Source organism: Tinamus guttatus, unplaced genomic scaffold, assembly GCF_059628265.1.
Source record: "Tinamus guttatus ecotype Peru unplaced genomic scaffold, ASM5962826v1 Tinamus_guttatus_pri_ptg000566l, whole genome shotgun sequence".
Classification (NCBI taxonomy): Eukaryota; Metazoa; Chordata; class Aves; order Tinamiformes; family Tinamidae; genus Tinamus; species Tinamus guttatus.
The window spans coordinates 498,927-523,757 of record NW_028289100.1 but is presented as its reverse complement, the minus strand read 5'-3'; the positions used below and the strand labels follow the sequence as shown (position 1 = coordinate 523,757).

The 24,831-nt window shown below is 51.5% G+C and overlaps 2 protein-coding genes across 3 annotated transcripts in view; one reads left to right on the top strand and one right to left on the bottom strand.

The window, feature by feature from the left end:
- Window positions 1–10,466, top strand: part of GRAMD1B (GRAM domain containing 1B) — a 33,261-nt gene extending 22,795 nt beyond the window's left edge. For both annotated transcript variants that reach the window (XM_088534561.1, XM_088534562.1), the window contains exons 4-19: window positions 458–542; window positions 1,179–1,282; window positions 1,438–1,533; window positions 1,948–2,028; window positions 3,222–3,337; window positions 3,818–3,974; window positions 4,256–4,445; window positions 4,699–4,842; window positions 5,407–5,525; window positions 5,673–5,815; window positions 6,437–6,540; window positions 6,708–6,911; window positions 7,124–7,214; window positions 8,087–8,194; window positions 9,801–9,918; window positions 10,332–10,466. In XM_088534561.1, coding sequence (XP_088390687.1) covers window positions 458–542; window positions 1,179–1,282; window positions 1,438–1,533; window positions 1,948–2,028; window positions 3,222–3,337; window positions 3,818–3,974; window positions 4,256–4,445; window positions 4,699–4,842; window positions 5,407–5,525; window positions 5,673–5,815; window positions 6,437–6,540; window positions 6,708–6,911; window positions 7,124–7,214; window positions 8,087–8,194; window positions 9,801–9,918; window positions 10,332–10,421 — 1,950 coding nt within the window. In that variant the 3' untranslated portion in view covers window positions 10,422–10,466. The remainder of the gene's footprint in view (window positions 1–457; window positions 543–1,178; window positions 1,283–1,437; window positions 1,534–1,947; window positions 2,029–3,221; window positions 3,338–3,817; window positions 3,975–4,255; window positions 4,446–4,698; window positions 4,843–5,406; window positions 5,526–5,672; window positions 5,816–6,436; window positions 6,541–6,707; window positions 6,912–7,123; window positions 7,215–8,086; window positions 8,195–9,800; window positions 9,919–10,331) is intronic.
- An 8,043-nt stretch (window positions 10,467–18,509) lies between these two features.
- On the bottom strand, window positions 18,510–22,492 carry SCN3B (sodium voltage-gated channel beta subunit 3). Its single transcript, XM_010222587.2, has 6 exons — window positions 22,423–22,492; window positions 20,814–20,977; window positions 20,150–20,375; window positions 19,591–19,729; window positions 19,035–19,131; window positions 18,510–18,797 (listed from the first exon to the last, which is right to left on the bottom strand). The coding sequence occupies exons 1-5, from the start codon at window positions 22,475–22,477 to the stop codon at window positions 19,068–19,070; spliced, it is 648 nt and encodes a 215-aa protein (XP_010220889.1). The 5' UTR covers window positions 22,478–22,492; the 3' UTR covers window positions 18,510–18,797; window positions 19,035–19,067.
- Window positions 22,493–24,831: the final 2,339 nt, after the last annotated feature.

The following is a 24,831-nucleotide window of genomic DNA, read 5'->3' as shown; positions in this document are numbered from 1 at the left end:
GGGTCGTGCAGGGGAAACGTCCTCCTCGTGTGCCGGGAGGTGCAGGCCTGGCCGCAGGAGCGGGAGAGCGGGCGCTGCAGGCCCCTTCGCTCCCCTTCATCATCGGGGCTCCTGCCCTGGTGGGGAGCGGCGCCGCCACGGCTGTGGGGCTGCCCCGGCAGGGAGGGCAGCTCCTCCCGCTGCCACCGGCTGTTTCGTGTTGCTGCCCGCCAGGCAAAGCCCCTCTGCTCTGTTCTCGCTCTTTCCTTGACCAGGCAGGTTCTCCTCTTCCTCTCACTTAATGCGCTAAATCCCAAATCCTCCCATCCATATGTCTGCTGGGATGGGAGCTCCTGGCCTCACGCTTTGTAAGTGCATCTGATCCCCTTCCTCCTTGCCAAGGTGCTCCTGTTCTCCCGCTCCATTTCTCCATGCTCATGCCTGCCCCTCTCTTTAACAGGCATTCTGTTATTTACAGGTGTTGAGCCCCACATACAAACAACGGAACGAAGATTTCAGGAAACTCTTCAAGCAGCTTCCTGACACAGAGCGTCTCATCGTAGGTAAGGCCGGTCCCATGGTGCCGCAGTGCCCAGGGGCAGCCCCGCTCCGGGGCGTGCAGCTTCTTTCCCTTCAAGGAGCTTGTGCCAAGGAAGTAGCCGGTACCGCTTTCTTGTGGACAGTCGCCCTCCTTGCTGTTGTTGATGGGTTTCCCTATATGCCCGGGCTCCCTACCACACGTGTCTGTCCTCCCTGCATCCATGGATGCCACAGACTAGTGACTGCCCAGGGCACTGCATCTGTTCCTTTATGTAACCGCTGATCTCATGGCATGTTTCGTGCTGCGCAAAGATGCACATGGGAGAGGAACACAAATGGTTGAGGATGCTTAAATGGGGAGAGATGAAAAATGGTGCGAGAAAGTGACAGGGAAAACACAGGTTAAAATCTGAAAATATTCTGGAGGATGCCCTGCAGATAGTCAGTGGGCAAGACAGCTCGCCTGTGGTGTGTCCTGGGAGGAATCCCGGACTAGAGGATAGAGCAGCACACGCGGCCCAGCACCTTCCGCTCTGCCTGTGGCTTTCTGCAGGATTGTGCCAAGTAGCTTCTTCTCTTGGTGCTGCTGCTCGTCCTCGCCCTTAGGCTGTCCTGCCTGATTGCTGATTCTCCTTAATTATCATGTTCTCTGCCCACAGATTACTCATGCGCGCTTCAGAGAGACATTCTCCTGCAGGGCCGCCTCTACCTCTCCGAAAACTGGATCTGCTTTTACAGCAACATCTTCCGCTGGGAAACGCTGGTGAGGCTCTCACACTGTCCCACTGAGCATGTGTTTTATGTCAGCAGAGTTGCTGGCAACCTTAAAAGCACTCTTTCCATTGCCTTTCTCATCCGTGTCTCTCTCTACCTGCTTCCATTTTCTCCCTTCCCCTCTCTGCATGGCTGTGACTGTAGCTGACAGTCCGCTTGAAGGATATCTGCTCGATGACCAAGGAAAAAACAGCACGGCTCATTCCTAATGCCATCCAAGTTTGCACTGACACTGAAAAGGTATTCCCTTGAATCCTCCACGTCGGGGGCCTCTGTGCGGATTTCAGGGGCAGGGGAGTGTGGAGTGTGTTTAGCTGCCTCTGGGGGCTGGTTCCACATCGCCTGCTTGTGGTGCCTGGGGGCTGGAGGGAAGCACCGAGGGGAGAAAGGGAGGTGCAGAGCTTCTGCAGCCCTCAGGTGCAGCCGAACGCGAGCCGCCCTGTGCGTGGGGCGGGTAGAGCTGGGCTCTGCAGCAGCACCCCGAGCTAGCTGAGAGCTAGCTACTGTCCTGCAGGCTGAGCAGCTGTGCTGTTTGGCTTGCCCAGTCCCCCTTTGAGCTGCGGCTGGAAAGTGATCCAAACACGCCTGTCTCTTCCTCTCCCCCTTTCTGGGCCTTTTCGGAACTGATGTTTCTCTCCACCTCTTCCCATTCAGCACTTTTTTACTTCCTTTGGGGCCCGAGACAGGACGTACATGATGATGTTCAGACTCTGGCAGAATGCCCTCCTTGACAAGGTACAGAGAACAGCACCTCAGTGTTGGGGTGGGATGACAGGGAAGTGTTGAACTGATGCAGAAGCGTAACACTTGTGTCTCATTTATATGTGCAAAAGGATGTAGAGACAGTGAGGATGTTTTCAAGCCAAGTGGGAACATAACTGCAGGTGCAGGTGCCTCCTTGTGCACGGCGTTCCCTTTATGCAGAGACGTGTCTTGCACATGTCTGTGCCTCGGCAGAAGTGTGGGAGCGTCTGCCGCAGGAAGGAGGCTTTGGGAGATCCTTAGTCCAAGCGAAACATGCCAGAAAGAAGGCAGTTAGTTAAAAACCGCGGCGCTAGGAGCTGACTCCGGGAGCAAAGCTCTCTCTTGGCAGGTCTGTGCTTCAAAAGGGTAGAGTTCAAGACAGGACAGGAGAGGAACGTGTGCTCAGGGCGTCCCTCGAAACATATGAGAACAATGGCAGGTGCAGGGAGCGCGGGGTCAGAGTGCCGTAGGTTGGGGTCTAAAATAAGGCAGGGATGAGCACGTGCTGTGCCGGAGGCCCCGGGATCTCGTGTCCCATCCGAGCAGCAGCTCCACAGTCCATCCAATACCTGCAGGAGCGAGAGCCGGGAACTCTGAGTTTGGAGGTGGGCTGAGCTGGGTTCACACCGTGCTGGAAGCACTAAGCAATCGTGCACTAGGACTGAGGGCAGTATTGAGTACGCAGAAGGATCGCTTTGCATCGGGTGGCTTGTATTGCTACCATATGCTGTAATTTAATCAGCTCTGCGAAGTTCATAACAGAATTCAGTGCCCTTGGTTTCAATGTCAATGCAAACAGAAGTGAGATTTGGAGCAATATAGGCAGGACGCACTTAAAAAGCTCTCTTCCCAAATCTGGGGTCCATGTCGTCTTTTTGAGGGTGTTCTAACTAACATGAGATTATGGCATGGAAAAATAACCAAGCTGGATTTTTAGGGCAACATTGCAGTCTGGGAGAGGCGAGGCTGTTGGACGGCCTTCACCTTGCAACGGGGGTTTTGTCAGAATCTCTCGCTTCCACGCTCAGGGAAAGAAACCTTATATTCCTGTGAATTAATGTTACACTTGAGAAGGAAATGTGTGTGGCATAAGCTTTTTCGATTTTGGTTTGTGAAGGGAAGGAATGCCTTAGCTCTCTGGACTCAGGTGGAAATGCGTGCTCTTCTCTGCTCTCCCCCCTTAGCCTCTCTGTCCAAAGGAGCTTTGGCACTTTGTCCACCAGTGTTACGGGAATGAGCTGGGCCTGACCAGTGATGATGAAGACTATGTGCCTCCTGACGATGACTTCAACACAATGGGGTGAGTGAGGAGGAAGAAAACCTGGTTGTGACGAGGAAAGATGGCCTTGGGTAAGCAAGAGCCCTGAGGCATCACATGCCGCAAAGAGGCTACTGCTTTCTGCCCTCTGAGATTCTGGGTTCTGGCCAAGCATTTCGTCCTCAATGTGTAGTGTCTGACTAGCTTAAAGCAGACCATTCCTCGTGGATGTCAGCAGGAACTGAAATGGCAGCCTCTTTCCTGGCTGAGCTAAATGACCAGTTTTCTTAGTTCATGGCAAGTACCAAAATGTCTGAGTCACCAGGCCAGTCAGTGCGGTGTCAGAAAGTGCTGGCGTTTGTCCGCAGTTTGTGTAAATATCTGAGATGTTCGGGTTTGATATCTCTTGCTTCCAGGCAGAATATCAGCTACATAGAAACTGTCTTACTTGCACCATGTGTCTAGGTGTAGCTGCATTGAGAGGGGTAAACATAAAAACTTGTGTTCTCTGTGGGGTCTCAGCTACTGTGAAGAAATCCCCGTGGAAGAGAATGAAGTCAACGACAGCTCCTCAAAAAGCAGTATGGAGGCCAAGCAGGAAGCCAGCCCTCAGCTGCCAAAGAAATCTGTCACTGCCAGCACGTTGACATCTACAGGAAGCAGTGAAGCACCTGCCTCGGTACGTGTTCCTTCTCTGGTGCTCCATGGGAGCAGTAATCCCTGTCTCTGGCACTCTCTAGATGTGCAGGGTAACTGCTTACCTTGCGACTGCTCTGTTGCTGCAGCTGACTGCAGTGCTCGAGTCACGGCATTTCCCCGAGATAAAACGAGCACAACGTGCCTGTCCGAAAAGCCCGCAGACTGAGACAGTCAGCAGCAAGGGTGTTGTCTCATCTGTAGTTTTAGTTTCCGGGTTTAATTTTCTGTTTGTGCCCTCATTATGCTCTACCCTTGCTGCAGTTTGATGGTGTGCTACCAGAAGAGGAGGAGGCAGTGGTGGAGAGTCCTGTGGAGAAAGACCTGGCCATTGCAAATATCATGGGAGAGAAGATCGAGATCATTGCCCCTGTGAACTCCCCTTCCTTGGACTTCAATGACAATGAAGACATTCCCACTGAGCTCAGTGACTCGTCGGAGACCCATGATGAAGGTATGTGGGAAGAGCTACCTTGTCAGCGTTATGTTCAGCCTTCCACTGCCCGTTCCAGGGAGGGACCAGGGCAGCAGTTACAGAACTGCTTACCCCTGCTGATGTTATAACTCTTGCCTTGGGATCAGTGGAGGAAAAGGACAGAAGAACCCCCTTTGGGTCCCTTTTTCACTGGAGTTAGAGTAAAACCAGCTAAAGTCCTGGTACTCCAAAAGCACAGGCTTATGGTTGGGCTTTGCCTCTTTCCTCACAGGGGAAGTCCAGGCCTTCTATGAGGATCTGAATGGCCGTCAGTACGTGAATGAGGTGTTCAACTTCAGCGTGGACAAACTATACGACCTGCTCTTCACGGACTCCCAGTTCCAGAGGGACTTCATGGAGCAGCGCCGATTCTCTGGTGAGCTGTGGGTGCTTCTTGAGTACATTCGTGGAGGTGCAAATTCACCTGAAGATAAAGGGCTTGAGTAATAGTCTGAGAAAATCTTGGGATGGCTTTCGTGTTTGCTCACAGTAATTGGAAGCAGTTAGAACCAGCCTTGTTTGGCTAGCTAAATTATATCCTCGAAAAGCCAGATCTAAGTTTGTAGAAGAGACGGGCTCTGTTTTTCCCCCTAACATCAGCTAAGGCCTGATGCTGTCTTAACTGACAGCTTAACAGCCACAGGGACAGACTATGCAGTTGATGACTTTACAAAGAGACTGTTCCTTCTCATACTGCTGTCTTCTGTTTCCCTATCGCTCCCGCTTTGCAAAAGGATAGCTCCAGCCTCTCTCTGTGCCCATATACTGACAGGGGGAAAGTACTTCCCAGAGTTTTTATTCCTTGGGCACTTCCAAATCTGAAGCCATGCTACGACGAGGCTCTTTCTGCAGGTGCTCTGCTGTCCCTCTGAGTAGGAGACTTGTGGACTCTGAAAGGTCAAGGAAAGCCACTGGAAAAAAAAAATCTCTTTTTTCCCAGATATTATCTTTCATCCCTGGAAGAAGGAAGAAAATGGCAATCAGACCAGAGTGATCCTGTACACTATCACCCTCACCAACCCTCTGGCCCCCAAAACTGCCACCGTCACTGAGACGCAGGTATGTGAAAGGACAGCAGGGACATAATTCTTTGTAGAAACAGATCACATTTATTGTCGTATCTCGGGCATGCAGTGAAGTTGCCCATGTACCAAAGCCTCCTTCGAAACAGACTAATAACAGCCTTGCACGCTGCCTTTTCTGCAGACAATGTACAAAGCCAGCCAAGAAAGCGAGTGCTACGTCATAGATGCAGAGGTGCTAACTCACGACGTTCCCTACCACGATTATTTCTACACCATTAACCGCTACACGTTGACTCGTGTCGCCAGAAACAAAAGCCGACTCAGGTACAGTTCCTGGGGGCCAGATGGCCTTGCTGACAAGCAGAAGTCACCCTGGGAACTGGGGTGGGAATTCTGCTGCTTGACCTGTTAGAAGGGGATAGAAGTTAGCCTTATTTCTTTGTCTGTTGGTGGTGAGGCAGCCATCCATTTTGGTGACCTTGAGCCAACAATAAAATTGCTTCAGAGCAGTTGCAGTTGGGCAAGGGACTGGATTTACAGACTTTTCTTGCTCCTTTTTTGAAGCAGTGGCTTGCGGAGCCAACTTGGCATGCACAGTAAACAAACTGCAGTGGGGTGTTATGTGCAGAGACCATCTCTGAGAAGCTTCTGGGGTTTGGTAGCAGGCAAAGCTGTGCATGTTTGTGTCTGAAGTGGATAAGCAATTTGTCTCGCCTGCCGTTTGGCCCAAGGTCTTGGGCGTCCTGTGAGGGGTGGTCCCTGGAGGCCTTCCTGCTGCTTTGGAAGGACATGTCAGGCTGTGCTTGAGGCCCGGACTACAAAGGTCTGAGGCCATGCCAGGCCCCCCAGCACGGGATTATTCTGCATATTTACATGGACAAAGACCTGTGAATTGACATCACCTCCTGGAAGCAAAACTGAGAGCAACTTCCCTCCTTCTCACAGGGTTTCCACAGAGCTACGTTACAGGAAACAGCCTTGGGGGCTGGTGAAATCCTTCATCGAGAAGAATTTCTGGAGTGGCCTAGAAGATTATTTCCGTCATTTGGGTAAGACTGGTGCTGCGGTAGCATCCCTGAAAGCACGTGTGCGTTCCCTGCAGGCAGCAAACACTGTTTGCCTGCCAGCCAGCCAGGCCCAGGTGCCGCTCCACCACACGGCTCTGCCATGTCACTGTGCCCCTCTCAAATGCTCCTCTTTGCTGCTGTCTTTGCAGAGAGCGAGCTGACCAAAACTGAGAGCACGTACTTGGCCGAGGTGCACCGACAATCCCCCAAAGAGAAGGTGAGCAAGCAATCGACCGTGCGCCGGAGGAAACGGGCCCATGCCCACCTGCGGGTGCCGCACCTGGAGGAGGTGCTGAGCCCCGTCACCACCCCCACGGATGAGGAGGTTGCACATCGCATCAAGCACGTGGCAGGTCAGAAACGTCGGGTGCTGCAGGGATCGGGGTGGGGAACTGGCATCTCTGGGGACAAACTGGAGCCTTGCGGGAGGGAGGATGTGTGGGAGAGACGGGGCACTCAGGGTTTCCCGGGGCTGTGGTTGCCTGTGTTTGCATGGGATGGAGGAGCAGGTGAGGAGTCCCCTCCCCACCCGACGGCCTTTCACAGCCTGCGTGCGTCCCCTCAGGTTCCACTCAGACGCGGCACATCCCCGAGGACAGCCCCAGCGGCTTCCACCTGCAGAGCGTCTCCAAGCTGCTCCTGGTTATCAGCTGCGTGTAAGTGATCCCTTCTGCTCGCTGCGCTGCCGTCCCCGCTCTCCGCCGTTACGGGAGCCGAGCGGTGGGTATTTGCGAGCAGATTTGGGGCTGTCTTCTGAGGCTGTTGGTAGGAAGGCACAAATGCTTTGAAAAGATCTCTAGAGACCTACCGAGCTACTTAAAGCTTAGAGTGGTCACTGTGCCCTTCATTAACGTTTCCAGAACACATCTGGCCAGCTGCCATCTGCCCCAGTTGGTTTATTAGGCGAGGCAAAGGTGCATGAACACGCAGGCCAACGTGCACTGTCCCATAGGGATCCTCTGGGCATGGCCCTAACAGCCACCACCACAGCAGTCACTCGGTTGTGACTCTTGCCCATGACTGCAGGCACATGAATACTGTCCTACCTTCTTGCCTCCCTTCCCACTGTTCCTTTCTTCCCTCTTCCCCCATATATCTCCGTACCTGCTATGAGCTCTCTCTGCTCAGCCCAGTTTTTCCCATTCTGTGTCAGTCTGTTTCTAACCTGCAGTTGCTCCGTCTTTTCTCTTCCCTGCTCCCATTAGGATCTGTTTCAGGTACTGTCTCTCTTTTTTTACCTCTTTATTCTCCTGTTTCCCTCCCTTTCTCTGCGTTAACAGCAAACTCCCATCCAGCCTGTTTTGTCTGCTCCATCTGTCATCCTCCTCTGTCTCCTTATTCTCACATCTCTCCCAGAAGTTGGAAGTTTTGAGCTCGCATCACCTGGCCCTTAATCAGATAAAATTTCCACTCTTGTACAGGGTAGACAGGGGCCCCAGGAGCCTCGCTGAAACACTGGGTATTTTCCCAGGTGGAACTGGAGTTATGAAGTGCTCATAGTGAACTGATGTGTCTGTTTTATTTCCAGTCTGGTGTTGCTGGTGATTCTTAATATGATGCTGTTCTACAAGCTCTGGATGTTGGAATACACCACCCAGACGCTCACAGCGTGGCAGGGCTTGCGGCTACAGGAAAGGTAATGTCACACCTTGGCCCTTCTGTCTGGTGCTTCTGGCACGCTCCCTGTTGCCTTGAAAGGGTTTTATAGACTGCCAGAGCCTAGGGCTCTCAAGCAGATGCTTTCCCTTCTGCATTCACAGGAAAGGTATGATACCTAGATTAAGCTGAAGTTGTGGGGCTGTCAGCATTTCCAGCTAAATTTTATAATGCTGGAACAGTCAGAGCAGCAGACAGTGAGTTAAAGGCAACTTCTCCTTCTTCGCTGTCTCCCGTGTAGTTCGGGACACAGGTTCTTAAAAGAAATGTTCTGCAACCCTGGGCCAGTGGTGTCACCTCCCTCCTTTGCTGGCTAAACTCTGTATTTATGAAAAGCATGTGTATCCAAATGAGAACTGGAGCTTGTGACACCCAGTTAACTGTTTGCAGTTAATTACTGCAGTTATTGCAAATGGCAATAGCAAGAGTGTGTGTGAGGAGAGCGAGCACTAGATGGGGACAGTGAGATCCATAACCACCCTGCATTTGCGGAGCTGGAGCTGGTGAGCAGTGAAAAGCCATGAGCAGATACCTGCCTTTCGTCATAACTGGTGGCATTAACTCCCTGCTGGCTTGTGGAGTGCCTGCTTCCTGATGTGTGCAGGACTCGAGGCAGCAGGCAGGAGCTTACTCTTGGCATTGGTCTTTATTATAGACTTTCCTATCTTGTCCAGGGGCAAGGAGAGGTTTGCCAGCTGTGTTTCCCAGGACGCCCTGCAGAGCCCTTTCTGGAGGTGGCACTTGCACTGGTGGCTTAGTACAAACATGCTCAAGGGACAGCAGTTCCCTGTTATGAGTCCCCCTGGCATTTTGAGTGCTTTCTGGGCATAGAATGCTCAATAATCCTGCTCTCCTGCTCTGAGGAGCAAGTCTTAGCAGTTGAGGTGGGGAAACAGATCCCCTTTTTAAAGTGTTTTTGTCCCCATTATGGCCAACAGTATTTTTATGTGGTCACATAAATGAAGGTGATCCTCCCCCCGCCCCCCCCCCCCCCCCCCATGCAAATTGAGTGGTGGCTTTTTTTCTGATAGGACCTGCCTCCTGCTGCACTTTCCCATTTCTCTTTTACAGGGAAGGCTTTCTGTTTTCCGTTATATATATATTATTATTATTATTATGTCTCTGTATACTCTTGTGTTAGCATATAGTATAGAGCTCATGCAGTTCATGTATGCTTCTTGTAATGGACATGTACTTGCAAAGGTAACCCCTCTATCTGGACAAGGAAAGCCACCTTTGTTACAAAGTGTTAGTTTGTAGAGACCAGGATTTCCACCATCAGCACTGGATGCATTACTTTATTGTCACGTTTTTTACTCCGTTACATCTAATGTTGTGCAGCTGGAGGCTGCCCCTTGGGGCCAGCACTGCCTCCCCCCTGGCACCTGCCCTGCATGGACAGTGTAACAGCTATGTGCAGCTTGGGAACACGCAAAGAGCATTAGAAGACACTTGTTCAGGGAGGGAAACTGCCTCCTGGATGGAAAGACTGGGCAGAACTCAACACAATCTACCCCACTGTGCACTGGGCCCCACCTCGGCCTTAGTGTTCCCGGATTCACTCTTGCTCATATTGTGCCTGACAGGTTACCCCAATCTCAGACAGAATGGGCCCAGTTATTAGAATCTCAGCAGAAGTATCACGACTCAGAGCTACAGAAATGGCGTGAGATCATCAAATCGTCGGTGATGCTTCTAGACCAGGTGAGGATGCCGTTCTGGACAGCCAGCACTGTCCTCTCAGAGGACGCTGTTCCCCCGTGCTCTGCTTGGTGCTCAGTGCTACAAAGAGGGCGGTTTCAGCACCGCTGCCACGTAGCTGGTTGCCCACTGGCCTGCTTGTAACAGGGGCTGTGGAAGAAAGGTGCCCCCCAGCAGGGAGGGAGCAGCTCAGCCTGCACCTCCTCCTGCTCACCTTGCTAAAACAGGCTGTCACCGGCTGACTTTTCAGGGCCTGTTTCCGTGCTTGCACATCCCACCAGTTCTAAAAAAGAGATGAATATGGTTTTAATACCTTGCATAGAAAGAAGAGGCAAGTGACAGGCACTTGTGGGGAAGGGAAGCCCCAAAGCTCTCTCACCTCATGCGTCACATTCGAGACATTTCTTGTCTTGCAGATGAAGGACTCGCTAATAAACCTTCAGAATGGCATCGGGTCCCGGGACTTCGGGTCAGACCCAGAGGAGAAACGGAAACGTTTCCACTGACAGGCAGGAATGCAGGAGGCCAGAGGACGGTGTGCAATATGTGTATATAGGATATATAAATATATATATATAAATATATATATATATATACAGAATATAAATATATATATTATATACAGATTTTAAGAGAAAAAAAAGCGAAGGATGGACCTCCAACACTGGCTGGACTGGAGCGTCTCCGGGGCGGCGTGGGTGCGTGTGGCGGGGGGCTGGGCTCTCCCAGCACTGAGGTGCGCTCGGGGCACACGGAGCGTGTTCCCTGCGACCTTGCACCACTCTTCTGAATATTCCTGGCTGTTTGTGTGTCTGGCTGTCTGTTTCGTTGTTGTTTGTTGCAAAGGGAAGCATCAGAGTGAGTGCCCCTCCCCTCCTCCCTGCGCATGAGGGACCCAATACATAATGCCTACATTTAAAGGGGACACTGTCAAATGTCTTGCCTTGCTGGCTCCAGGGCAGAGAGGCTTTGGCAGTTGCTGTCAATCCGTCACGGCACTGGTCAGCATTTGGAGAGGAAGCTCCAGCTCTGCAGACAGCAGGTCTCATTGGCAATCACCTCCTCCATCTCGAGGAGCAGGAGTGCAGGTTGCTGTCACGCTGGCCAGCCTGGTTCCGAGAGCAAAGCACAGAGTGCAAATTGAGCTGAAATGCTTTTGCCAAACACTAAATTGCTTCCTCCTGTTATTGATACTCCATTAAGAGCCAGGGAGATGGTGGGGAGGCGGCGGGGTATCCGCCCACATGGTGCTCAGATGGAGGAGCACAGACGGCACACTTCCTTTGACAGTGTCCCCGTGCCCCTTCCTGTGGTTCTCCGCTTTCCATGTGCTTGAGTCCCTGCCACTGAGTCATCCCTGTGCTCTAAATCTGTAGCGGTGCTGAAAGAGCTACGTGACTTCCCACTATTGGGGAGTGTGCAACTTAAAAGCAGAACCCAACTAGAACTGACGAGCGAGCCCTCCTTTCTGCTATAAAGCACGTGCTGCTTAGCGGGACGTGAGGCGGGAGAGCCGAGGAGCTCCTCAGAGCTGCTCCTGCTCCTCGGCAGCAACGTCCCTTGGCCCTGGGCAGCAGGGCTGTTCTGTGCTGCCTGCCAGCCTCCTCCACGTAGCTACCGAGAGGAATTGTAGCCAGGGCATCTCTCTGTGCAGACCAAGTTACAGGGGCCACACAGCGGGAGGCAACTCCTGCCAGCCAGATACTGAAGCTTCTGCTCTCTAAGCAGCTTGGGCCCTGGAGATGCATCAAAAAGGCCAAGTAATTTATAGATGTTTTCTCATCTTACCCAGCCAGGTAGATTAGCTGCTGTGTGAGGCCCTCAGTCTCCACCTTGTTCAACGCCAGGATTTCTCCGCACTGTAAAGGGCAGGAGGGAACCAGGTGTCCTTCGCCCGTTCCCAAACGGCGCAGCTCTAGCTCCTCCGTTGTCTCTAGCTCCCATGGGCGCTGACAGAGCAGGGGACAGAGGGTGAGTAAGTGTGTGCCCCTATCACAGACTCTCATATGCACACCTAGGGGACAAAGCAGGAGCGAGGAAAACCCTCACGAGCTCCTGGCCACGCAGCCTGAGCAGGGAGAGCTGCTCCTCATAGGGGTAGCACGGTTATTCCTCCCAGTGTGCCCAAGTGTCATGGTCAAATGCTATCCACAGAATGTCTTGGGGAAGACTCACATTTGAAGGCATGGAAGTAAAGGCAGGTGGTTGAGAGGAAGATTAGGAGTGGAAAAGTCCAGGTACAGTTAGCAAAAAGCATGCCTGGGAAACTAGGGAGTTGTAACCCGTATTTATGACTATTTATTTAATTTAATGCTGCTGACTACTGTAACACTCCCTGGCTTTTTCCAGTGAGCCTGCTGCAAAGGCTACTGTACATGAGACCGGGCTCCTAGCCCCTGGGAAGGACATTGTGCTGCTGTGTCGGGATGGATGGTACCATCTCCCTGCTGTTACTTGCTCACTGACTCAAAAAGAGGCCTGTTTCCCCATTATTCCCTTCCACAATTGCTCAGGTTAGAAAAATCCTTTCCTGTCCACCTCCCTCTCTTCTAGATTTTAATTCAAAGCAGCAGAAAAGGAGATAGACAGGAGGGCCTGTGCCTGTCACCTTGCTGGAACCGGAAAAGGAAAAGGATAGTTCTGGGAGAGAAACCTGCAGTGTGGGTCTGTGCAACCCAGCAGGCAGGGTCCTAGACACAGACAGACAGGGCTCACCAGGAAACAAACCCACCAGACCCAAATAAATGCTAATCGGGATGGTTTTCTCACTGTTTTGGCATTTTCTTGCTAGCTGGGGAGGGAAGAAATCCATTTAGTCATCTGTGAAATCCTCTTCCTCTGCAGCACTTTTCCAGGTCCTCTTCATTCTGGACTCTCCCGCTGACACAGCTTCCTGGGAGTTAGAGACAGAAATTCCCAAGTTCTGCTGAGTTGGCAGGAGACCGTGCACAGGCACTTAAAAATTCTAGGTAGGAACATTTGTTCTGCCTGCACATGACTCTAGACTGGGTTTAACACATTTGACAGGTAACCTAATATACAGGTCACCACAGCACCTTGTAACATGCAGGGTTTACCCCGTCTCAGACTCTTAGATGATGGGCTTTCTTTTTGCCACTTAGCTGCAAGCTTGGAGCTGGATGGGAGGCAAAACCCTTTATTGCCTCTTAATTTATCCTAGCAGTAGTAAAAGATAAAAAAAAAAAGCTTTTTTTTTTTTTTTTTTCTTTTTCAGAAGCAAAACCCCACAATGGCACTAGAGGTGAGGGCATAACCAAAGCCACAGCAAGGCTTTTGTCCAGATGCCTTCTTCCAGAGAGCTGAGATATAAAATACCTCCCGCTGCAGTTCAGTTCCACTGGACAGAATAATTCCTTTTGCATCCATAGAAAATCTTGGCCCTTTTACATTCAATTTCCTGAATAAGTCAGTGATGCTTTCCAGGAACAAGCCCAAACAACCTGAGTAAGGTTGCAGGAGGGAGTATTTCTGCCTTCCCATAGCAGTCACAGCCAGGCGGTAGCTTGGCTCGCACTGACAGGGTGTCACTTCCCTACTCGCCCGCTTACCTGTGCCAGCAAATCCACAGGGCCGTCACCTCACAGCACCTCGCAAACACGGTTCCGCTGCCAGGTCCTCCATCTGATCCTTCTGCCACTGGTACTCTGCCAGGTGAGCAGAGAGAGGCTTTCATTTGCATAAATTTAACAACTACAAAATAGACGTTTTCGAAAGCCTTTCTCCAGCCAAATTTAATACATACACATCAATGCCAACAGCTGGTAGCCTAATTTTTGCCAAATACCACACCAACTATTGGGAAAAGAGAAGGCAAAAGTTGTTGCCTGTTTTGACTTTGTGCATCTTAGCTGCTTATGCAGGAGGATTATATACTCATTAATCCCACCTTCACATAATCTTATTTCCAATCTACCCAATACCTTCTACTGCTTACTTTAGATGAGGCGTTTTGGTTAATGCCATCTGGGACAAGCTCAAAATGAATGTGAGACCCAGAAAACAGCTATGCAATAACACATTTCATAAAATAGATACCAAATGTATCTAGTGCAGAATCTGCATGTAAGCTCTAGGAAAGATTAAAGGTTTACGTTACCTCAGGTGGCAAAATCAGATAGTGGCTGGTATTTTCAAATAGACCATTTTTGGTGCAGGTGCTTGATGAGACCTTTTGGCTAGGCCCAGCAGATAATTTCTGTACAGACAGAAGACAGGAAAGGCTGCAATATGTCAAGGCAGAGCAAAGGCCTCGCTTGCAGACTTCATAGTCTGTCTTGCTGCACATCAGAAACGTTAACCAGAAAGGAGTCTGCACCTGCAGGTTCTGGTGCACGTAGAGCTTCTGTGCTGTGTAGCCTGTAGCACTCCCCTTCCTAGCTGCTCTTTCTTCTCAGAATTGCATTTCCATCGCTTTTCAGTGATCTAGAAGCACCTGAACAGAAAGGAGACAGAGAGGGCAGTTTCCAGCTTTCGTGCCATGCAGCACTAGGAGATAACCCCAGAGACCAGCACTGCTCTCAACAAATAAGCTTCAAAAATAGAGGTTAGTGGCAGACATTTCAGGGGAGCGAACTCACTGCTGCCTGGTTAATGGATCTTTTTATGCAGTGAGAAATGGGAAGACTTCTGTGACTCCTCATCCTTAGGGTTTATTCATATGGGCACAGTTAGCACAAAGGGAACACGCGTGACTTAGTATTATTTGAAAAACCCACCTGTGAACACGACTGCCGAATGTAGACAGTCTCTGGTCTCCTGCAGTGGTCTAGGAAGGGGCCCGGTTTCCCCAGATGGGCGCAGAACGGGCCGAGTGCTGCCGTGCCACCGCTCTGGAGATGCTCGCCTGCCCGCAGCACTTCTCTGTAACACGTCCTCGGTTTTTCTGTGATTCCTCCTGGTCTGAGGAATGTACCGAACTAGCCATTTGTCGTATGACCGAGGGGTCTTTCAGTGTTTTTCCCCCCAGCCAGGACAGAAGCAGACCGGTAACTAATTACAAGGTGGCAATCTCCATTCCCCTGCATGCTATGGGTGAAAAGCACAGTCCCTAACACACGCTTTAAAGCAACACATGTGCAGCCTGTAGCCCTGCTGGCTAGGGCAGGGAGGGACCAGCTCAAGGGCAGTGATTCTGTCATGTTCACTGAGGCTGCTGCTGCCACCCTACAGTGCTTGGCCAAGTTGTGCTTTGCAAGCTACCTGCTGAAATGGGAAGAGCTCATTCCAAACGGATCTCTGCCAAGCTTGCTACCCTTGGGAAATGCTGTGGTACGGTAGTGGACTCTGGCTCAGACTTTTCCAAAGGTCTCAGCCCTGGTCAGAATATCAGCAGGGGCTTAAGTAACACCCCAGATAGAGACTCTTAAACCAAAGCACCCGAGGTAAGTGGCTCTCAAACCTTTGTGACAATGCAGTTTCCAAGATGCGACCGTGCTGCCCGTTGGCCCATTCCCCCCCTGCATCTCTCTCTGCTTTGCAGTCTCTACAGCCCAAGTCTCTCTGTGCCATATATATATATGTATTTTTTTCCTGAATGTGCACACTGGCCAAACACCACTGATGTCACGACTCGGCTGACGGTGGCTAGAGAGGCTTCCCTCCCCGCTGGCGCGGCTGCCCCGTCCTCGCGCCCGGCCGCGCCGGCTGCGGCTCCTCCCTGCCGACAATCCCGCGCCGTGTCCTAGCTGGGCTGACGCGGCGCGGTCCCCGCTTGCCTTCCCTTGCTGCCCTCTCTACGCTCCTTAGGTGAATGTGTTTTGTTTTTTCGGTAAGAAAAGGACTTCCTTCTGCTGAAGGAATTATATTTGCACATGGCTCAGGGAGGCACATCCTCTGGCCGTTTCTGTTACCTCACTCGTTTAGGCCAATTCCATTGCTAACGTAAATGGCCACCTTCCCCAGCCCCAACACTGGTTGGACGGAGATGACAGCAAACGCGCAGCTCGGTGCTAGAGCCGCTCGGTCCTGTCTCTAGCTGGGATCTGGGAGAAGGGCAGTGTTAACCCAGCACTCGTGGGTCTGCCCTCGCAAGCCTCCTCCCGTGCAGCAGGAGAGAAGGAAGCACTGACCTGGCTCCCGGCGGAGGGCAGGAGCAGCAGCCGAGCGCCGTCACAACCGTCCCTGCCTGGCAGTGCAGGCTTGTCCTTCCTCAGCACTAGGGCTGGATAAAGCTGCTACAAACCTGGGCTGTGCTCCCCGCCAAGGCCCTGCGTCCCCCACTGCTGTGCGTGGCCTCCAAATAACAAGGATCATCTCGTGCCCGGAAGGATTGGGAAGGGGTCGCACAATCGCCCCTACGTGTGCACTTCCCTTCGGATTCCACCCCCGGAGCCCGGGAAGGGGAGCGCTCCGGCCAGGCCCGCTGCAGCCCGTCGCGCCAACGTGAACTTCTGGGGGTGGGGAGGAACCGTGGGTCTGTTCTAGGAGTTGTCTAACTGTTCTAAACTTTGCGCTGTGCGCAAAGGGCGATCAAAAGATAATGAAACTTACCTGCTAGAACCTAGAAATCATAAAGGCTACAGAGCCAAAACTTAATGTAAAGTAGCTAGTACAATGGAAGTATGGTATAAATTAAAAAAACTATCAAACAGAGTGACTCGTGCTTTGAGTGCTTTGGAGTTTTTATTGTCCTGCCTATTCTGGAGTCTCTTGTTTTCAGACAGAGGTGGTCTTTCCAGGTACCAAGCAGGACCATCTCTTCCAGGACAAAGCTTGTCTTTAACACTATCCTTGAACAGGTTCATTTTTTTCCTGTGAACAAAATTTACACACCGTTTTCCCCTACCTAGAACACAGTGGGTCAGTCACATCTGTCTGAAGAATCTGGATAAATTAAGATGCATCCAAAAAAAGACATCCTGAGAAGATGTGTGTTAGGTACTGAAGTGCAGGACTAAGGGATGGCTCTTCCTACCTCCTGAGATACACGTCAAAACGTTTTGAGTTAACACACCTAGTGCTGTGGCATCAGAGTGTTACCAATCCCTCAGCAGGATGGAGAGGAAGCAGAGGCTGAAGTAGCAGAGAGGTTACGTGACCTTACCTAAAAATCACCCTGGGCATCAGGTCAGTGACGGAATCCCTGGAGTCACCATCTGCTCCCTCCTCTGCTGCTATGGACCTGGAGTAAGGAGTTTGCCCCAAATTGCCTGAGGCTCAGGAGAAGTGAAGACAACTCAGCAGATTCAGAAGAGGAACTAAATTTTCCCCTTTTGGATATTACGTTTTAAGGAACCAGTAGCCAGATTACAAGTGTGTTTTACCTGAAAAACGTGCTCTGACTGCCAGACTTGGCTCTGGATTTGGGAATCATCCTATTACAAAGATTGTGGTAGTTTACTAAAGTTAACACTCGCTCCAAAAAGAAATTCTGAAATCGGGCCGTGGCCTGACTTAAAATCGGATTAATTTCTGCAATTTTAGGAACACATAAACTGCAGCAGAACAAAGAAGGAAATTCCATAGGTGGGAAGCATGCCTTGATTCACAAGCATTTTATAACCATGTGAAAGCAATCAGTGTTGCAAAGTCTTTAAAGTTTTGCAAGCAGGAGAGGCTCCATTGCAGCAGGTATGTAACAACATGTACTATATGAAAAAAACCCCACACACTATCTCCCATTTTGTATGAAAGTATAGGTCCATTCCATGCTAACGCTTCTGTCTTTCTCCACATAATCCTAGTTGCTGAGCTCCACCCACCTATATTTGTTGTCTCCAGAGGCCAAAGACCAAGTTTTACTTTGCTTTACCTGCTGCATTTGGGAAACAATGAATTTTCAGCATAATTCCTGTGCAGTAGTGGGTCACTTCACATGAACAGCTACTATTCAAACTACAGACTGATTACCACAAGGAATAATTGCTACTAAATAGTAAGAATTTCCTGCTTGTGCCTTTGGGTGGTGCTACACCATGGCACAAAACCACCACCAGAGTTGCCATAGTGTTACCTGCAAAGTTCTCTGTCCTTTTCCCCCCCGAGGGCTACGGGATGTGTTTGCCCGTGTGCTGCTTTCAGGGCTCTCCCCACAGACAGGTTCAGCACACACCTCGTCCCTCCACGCTGGCCTGCTGCTGCAGAGACCACTCCACACGTCTGTCCTGTCACAGGGGCTCTGTGTGCTTGAGGAGAAAGCTGCTATACAAGGTAAATGGGAACAAGTGAGAATTTTGACTTAGCTTGCTAAGTGAAAGGGAGAATATAAGGGATTCTTTTATAGGCTCCCAGGTTAGAATTCAGATTGATTTAGCAAATCTGAACTTTGCACAGGGACTCATCCTTCTTGTTACACATTTGGGAGATTTCTAATGCATTATAGCCCTCATACTGCTCTCTAGACCGGCACTGGCAGCTTGAAGTCCTCAGCACCTTACCAAGCAACACCCAGCTAATTAAATTTTTCCTTTTTAACACCTATAGTGACTGCCTGGGCTGTTAACAAAGTGGAGCATCACTGCAAAATGACCCGACTTCCAGTCCTGCAGGTCAGAGTAACGTGACACAGCCTTTACCTCTGCAATGGAGAGATGAGAGCATATTTTGCAAAAACAAGTGGTGATAGTCACAGCAGATAAGAAATGACACTAATATTTACAAAGCCATTGATGTGACGATGGGACTGCAACTTGGGAAGGAGCTGTGCTGCCCGCACCCCTGCACCCTTTGCTCGGCACGCTTCAAAGAAGAGTCCTTTAACAAGTGGGCTGACAGCTCGGAATGGAGTCAGGAAGCCGAAGTCAAGGTTGTACCGAGTCCAAGACAAATGGAAGAGAGTTCACACTTCCCCGGACTTCCTCCCGACAGCACAGAGTTCTCCCAAACCTGGCTGGCATGATGTAGTCCTTCTGTCTTCAAAGTCCCTGCAAGTGAGAGAGTCCCACTCTGAGTGTGAGGCATTTGATGCTACTGAAGCAACGATCCATGATGTTAGCATGGGAAGATTTTAAAACATCTAGATTTTGCACACAAAGCACTTCCTAGCAGACACTCCAGAATCCCCCTCTACCACCTCTCCAGCCCCACGCACCAAACCCACTGCAGACAGGCTGAAGGGCTGATGGGCACAAGCAGCAGCTGACCAGTTGCTCACCACCTACCTTGCTGCCATTTGTTGCACTGTCTCCTCTTTGCTATTCCTCCACAGGCACAGCGCAGTTTTCCTTGTTTTCTGATGGAATTGCAAGGTAGTCTGTCCTGCAGTTGGAAAAAAAGTAGAAAGTATAACCTCTAGTGCCACTGTGCAAAAGCCAGTCCAGATTCATGTAGCCTCTGAAAGACATGGAATGCCTATGAGCAAGTATCCCCGGGCAACCAAATTTCACTTGCAGAAAGTGAAAACCTAGGAGAGGAAACCCTCCTTGGCGTAGGAAATGTAGGAGCCAACCCTGAGGCTTTCCTGGGTGTAAAATCCTATGCAGACTCCTTTTTTTCCATGCAGAGAGCATTGTTATCTAAGGCATGGATGTAGAAAGATGGAAAATTGGGCACTATAGAAACTGGAATCTCTCTCCCATGTCAGCCGCCAGAACTACCCTTCTCTTCCTCGCCATCTTAGAAACAACATATGTCACAGAGCTCTGCAAGTTCAGCCTCCAGGAAACAACCTTTGCACAGTCCACGCACAGGTCACACCTGGGGAGATTTCACACTTACGCATTTTCCTGCGCAGCCTCCTCTGCCTTGGAGACTTTCCGGTAGCAATAGACCATTTCTATCAGTAGCCACAAGGTGAGGAAAACCAGAAGAATATACATCATAATTTCAGAGATGACCGAAGTGAAGTCTTCTCCAGCTGTTAAGAAAATGAAGTCATCTCTGATTATTCAGGAGCACAGCAGCTGGATTCAGAATTCCCAACCCACCTTTCCACAGAGAACCAAGCTGGCACTACTTTGTGAGGGATGGAAAGAGAGGGAAAAGAGCCTGCTGCCAACAGAATATGCCAGCAGCAATTCCATTGAGGGCTTCCACAGGAATTAAACGCACACAGGCTTGCGTGTGCCCTGCACTCTCTGCAACACCCACGTTCATACAGATCACTCACTGCTGGCTAGTCTTATCTTCACGCACTGTTTCCTTTGCAGTTCTTACTCCCTGGTGTTCCTTGGTTGTATTGCACCACATGAGGACAGTAATTTGAGAGGGAAAGGAAGGATGGGAAGACAGAGCAGACAGTTTTAGACACAAAACACTTTCTGCCAATCCTTCATACCCTCTTCCACCACGGTGAGATGGATGAGTCGGGAGCTCGTGAAGAGAGGTCGGTGAATCTCAAACTCGAACTCCCGGGTGATATTACAGGTGTAGATACCCGAATCATTCAAGGTCACGTTTAACACAGTGATGGACACATCCTGCATGTCTTTACTCCCATTCCACTGTAGCCGACCACTGAAGCGACTTGGAAATTCATGATTGGTTTTCCTGTACTCGTAGATCTGTGAAAAAATGTGAAGGGATATTTTGATTATTTACCGATTTGTATCTTGAACAGGAAGACAAGACACATGACGACATCCTTCTCCTTTAGCTACACGCACTTGGCAAGTATGTTTTGGGCTATGGCCTATTTGGAAACAGCATGTATCACAGTCTGCCATCCCTTACTTCAAAATCTTAGAATTCTTTACAAAAGAGAGAAAACTGAAGAGGACAGCAGCCTGCTGGGTATTACTATACTCTTTGAATCAAAATGTGGCAAAAGCTTCTTTTCATGTTTACTCTCTGTTCTTCTCTCACATAGTCTTCACCAAGGATCCTGTAGTAAGACCAAGCTATAGGCCGATAATACCCTGTGGCTTCCCCTGCACAAGTCTGCGGGACACGTTACACAGTGACACCTCTGAAAGCAGCAGCGAGCTCCCACGCATACGTACGGGCTCGTCTTTTCCACCCTCGGGCCTGTAGAACCACTCCACCACGGTGCTGGCTGTGACCTCTTCCCTCTTCATGCAGGAGATGCAGAGCAGCTTCATGGGTGTCCCCTGGACAGCCTCTGTCTCTGAAGGAACTTCAACACACACAGCAGAGCAAAAACCAGCTGGAGGAAAGAACAAGAAGTGGCGCAAGAGAGAACAGAATCAGTTATCCACACTCATACCCAATGGAAAACCATTTGATTTATTATCCTCTCACAACGGGCAGGTCACAAATGTCAGTTTTTATCAAGCTTCCTTCGCTGACATACATACAATTCATAGTAATTAACAGACCATCATGGCTTTATGCAGATTCACCTCTGCAGCACCTGCTTTGCCACAGCTCTGATTTTTTTCCACAGTAATTGAAGCTGCTTCGGAGGCTTCATTCACTCTCTGGCACACACATGCAGCGTGCTCCCAGCACAGCAATGCCTGAGGCTCGTGTAAGAGGTGGATGTTTTAGCCTGGCAGTGTGTTCAAAACAAACTGTTAGGGTTCACTGCCCTTCCTGTTTCTTGGTTTCATAAAGAGTATTTAGGAACCAAGGGACTTGGCCTCCAGCAAACTTGGCAATTGGGAGAGTTATTGATTTTACTTGCATTCTTGTTCAAAATGCTTCTGATAGATCAGTGCTAACACTGCTGCCATGGAAGAGTGCCCTCCCAAGCACGACAAAAATCGCAGTCTGTGCAGTTAAAACACTTCTTATGAAACGAAAGGCTTCACCACAACATCTCAGATGAAATCCCCACTGACACTTGTCCCTTGGGCTAAACAATACTGGGTTACGTCTGTGCAAACCTGCCTCCGCAGCTTAGAGCTGAGCTCTCTATGAAGATGCTGACTTTGCGAGCTGCTCCCTCCTCCCCAGCCTCCGAGATGCCATTAACCCTCACCCGTGAGCACGGCGTTAGCCTGGAACCCATGCTGGAAAGAGCCGGGTTCCAGTTCTCCCATACTGCCAGTCCATGGGTGGCACTAGCTTCCTGGGAGAAAAATAAAGCAGAAAGCACTGGAAGAGGCTTAACTCCAGCTAAATTAAGTATGCACATGCCTACACCCCCAGAGCTCTGAGTATGCATGTATATAAGCTGTAGCTGTTTCTGCAGAACTAACAAACCTGTTCTTTGTTTCCTAAGAACACTGAAATTGCTTTGAAATCATCTCCTCCATAGAAGATCATATAGGCAGCATGGAAAGCAAGCATTCATATGCACAGCACAGAGGTTTGCACAGCCTGTCTGAAGCACACAGATGTTAAATTACATTGCACATTTCAAAACAACAACGAACTGGAATCACCACAGAACTTGCACGCATATTAAAGCACACACTTTCTGCTACACAACCAAATAGCAGTAATGCATCTTCTCTGCTCGTATTAACTCCATTACTTTGCTATTAACTCTGCACGAATGCCATTTCCTTCTCCTCTTGTAAACAGAATTAAAAGCCATTTCTGAGGCTGGCCTTCCCTTGCTAGGAAGCGCCGCGCTCTGAAGCAGCACCGCACAACGGGCGGGCGGTAGAGCAGGCGTTGGGACGCGGCAGCGCCAGGACCTACCCCAGAGCAGCAGGGCGAGCGCGGCCGCGCGCAGCAGCTCCGGCAGCGCGGCCATCGCGCGGGGCGACGCGCGGGCTGGCGGCGGCTCCTCGGGAAGCTCCTTCTCCTCGCTCGGTGCCGGCGCAACAGGGCGCACGGACGGCAAGGTGCGGCGCGGCGCGGGGCCGGGCAGCACCACGGACAGGGCCGGCGGCGGCGGTGCAGGGCGGGCGCAGCAGCAGGTGGCCGCCGCGCAGGGCGGTGGCTGCGGGCGCCGCTTTGTTGCGGCCCGGCCGGGCTGGCTCGTGCGAGCGCCGCGGCCGGGCGGGGGGCCGCTCGCTCGGGCATGCGCGGGCGCCTCCCTCCCGCCCCCGGCCCCAGCCCCGTGCGGGCTCCTCCCTGCGCGGCCCCGCTCTGCCCTCGCCCGCCGAGGGGCAGCGATGCCGCCGCGGGGCGTCCCTGTCAGCCACCTGGCCTCTCCCCCCAGCGAGGGCCATACCGGCGCTGGCGCGGCTCTGAAGGGCACAGCTGGACATACTGGGAAATCCTCTCTGCTCGTGTTCCAGCGCAGCTCCCCGGAGCTCAGTGCCAGCAGCGGGCTGGGCTCTCTCTTCCTGGACCGCAGCCACAGTGCCCAAAGGCCTCCTCTAGCTCTGAAGGTCATGGTGGGCACAGAGGGAGAAAGCAAGTGCGCGGTAAATGCGCTCCCTCTCCTAAAGCATCTGCCTGATAGCAGCTCAATAAACAGCACAATCAACAGGATCAAACCCGAGCAGAGCACAGCACACAAGCAACTTCCAGTGCCAGAAATCCCAAGCGTGGGACACAGCCCCACTGAGAAATGTGCAGCCTCTAGGAAGCCTATATACACTCACAACCTACCAAGAACAACACGCAAAAGGGCCGCTGCAGCCCACGGGGACTTCTCTGCAGGGGGTAACGTGGACCACCTCGTGTCGAAGCAGCACGCACCCGTCCCAGCACAGCTGGGCACTGAAAGTGGAGCTCACGGAAGGACGCTGCCCACTACATTAAGCCATGGCCTTTCCTCCCCTTCCCCTCTCTAAATACACAATTGAAGAGGGAAAGGCAGATTAAGCCATAGGATTTGCTCCTACCTCTCTCTGAACGACCCAACCTGTGCATTGTGGGTGAATGCTGTTGGAGGGGCTTTTTATAGACACAGAAACTACCAAACAATGTCCATGGGCAGCTCATTTGACAACCACCTGTTCAGTGCAGTGTGGTGGAAATAACCCCTGTTCGCAGGAAGCCAGGTGCACGGCCAGACACGGGATCAGGGAGCTGCGCTCTTTGTGCCGCCGCCGCTCTGATTACATCTGCTGTGGACAGTCCTTCCAGGGAAGGGAAAGAGGGTCTGCAAAAATAATGGGTACAATCATCATACGAACATCCTAAGAAAGTCACAACCGGTCCTTCAGGAGCTGTAACCCCCAGAGCTCAGGTGCTGCATACGACATCCTGGTGAGCGTCGTTCCAGCCACCACCAGGAGGGAAACCGGACCCAGAGGTGAAGAAAACGTGTGGTGAAGCCGAGCTTGCACTTGGGTGCCCTAGGCCAGGGAAGCAGCGAATGGAGATGACACCCTTGCCCCCAGCTCTGAGGAAGCTTATTGTGCACCTGCAGCGCACTCCCCATACTGCGCACAAAACGGAGGCTGAATTAAAATAATTACTTGTAGCCGCTCTGGCTTACTCAACTGCCAGGGCCTCTTTCATTTTTAATTTTAAAATTCCTGCCTGGAATTACTTGGGGAGACTGTTTTTGCAGAACGGGAAGATAAGATGCTTTAGTTCTCGCAGTGATCTGCCTTGAATTGGGAAGCACTCCAAGTCCATGTGCCCGCCCCGGGCACACAGCAAACACTGCGCAGCCCTCTCCAGGAGCACCCACAAATCCCGGGACGGCAGAGGCTGTTCCCACACACAGCTCGCGTGCTGCAGCCACCCGCACCTATTCCGCAGAGCCCCCCGAGGCAGGGGCGCAGCCCCCTTGCGTGCTCTAGAAGACCCTTGGGGCACAGGGCACCCTGCCCACAGTCCCCCAGCCGTTCTGGCCACGGCGAAGGGGCCGGAGCGCAGCAGGAGAGGGATCCTGGTGCTGCAGGAAGCGGCCCAACGCCTCATGGAAGGGTTGCTATGGCAACTCACCCGTTAACGCTGCACAGACACGGCAAAGAAGGGGGAAGAAAGAGCGGCTGGCACCTCTGCACAGGATCACGCACACAGGGAGATGGGAACAGATTCAGCAGCCCCGCGGCCACCAGGCCCTCCCTGACGGCAGCAGAAAGATGAACACAAAACCCGCACGCCTGCCCTGCACGTGCCGTCCCCGGCACTCGCCTCTCCCTGCACGGCTAAGCGACCGCGCAGGGTCTGAAGGACACGCGCTCCAAAAAGCTGCGCTGA

Coding starts and splice junctions, on each gene's coding strand:
- SCN3B (XM_010222587.2), bottom strand. CDS start 22,477: ATGGCCGCGCTGCCGGAGCTGCTGCGCGCGGCCGCGCTCGCCCTGCTG. Junction 20,978..22,422: donor GCTCGCCCTGCTGCTCTGGG/GTAGGTCCTGGC, acceptor TCTTTCCTCCAG/CTGGTTTTTGCTCTGCTGTG. Junction 19,132..19,590: donor GAGGCTGCGCAGGAAAATGC/GTAAGTGTGAAA, acceptor TTCCAACTGCAG/GACAGACTACCTTGCAATTC.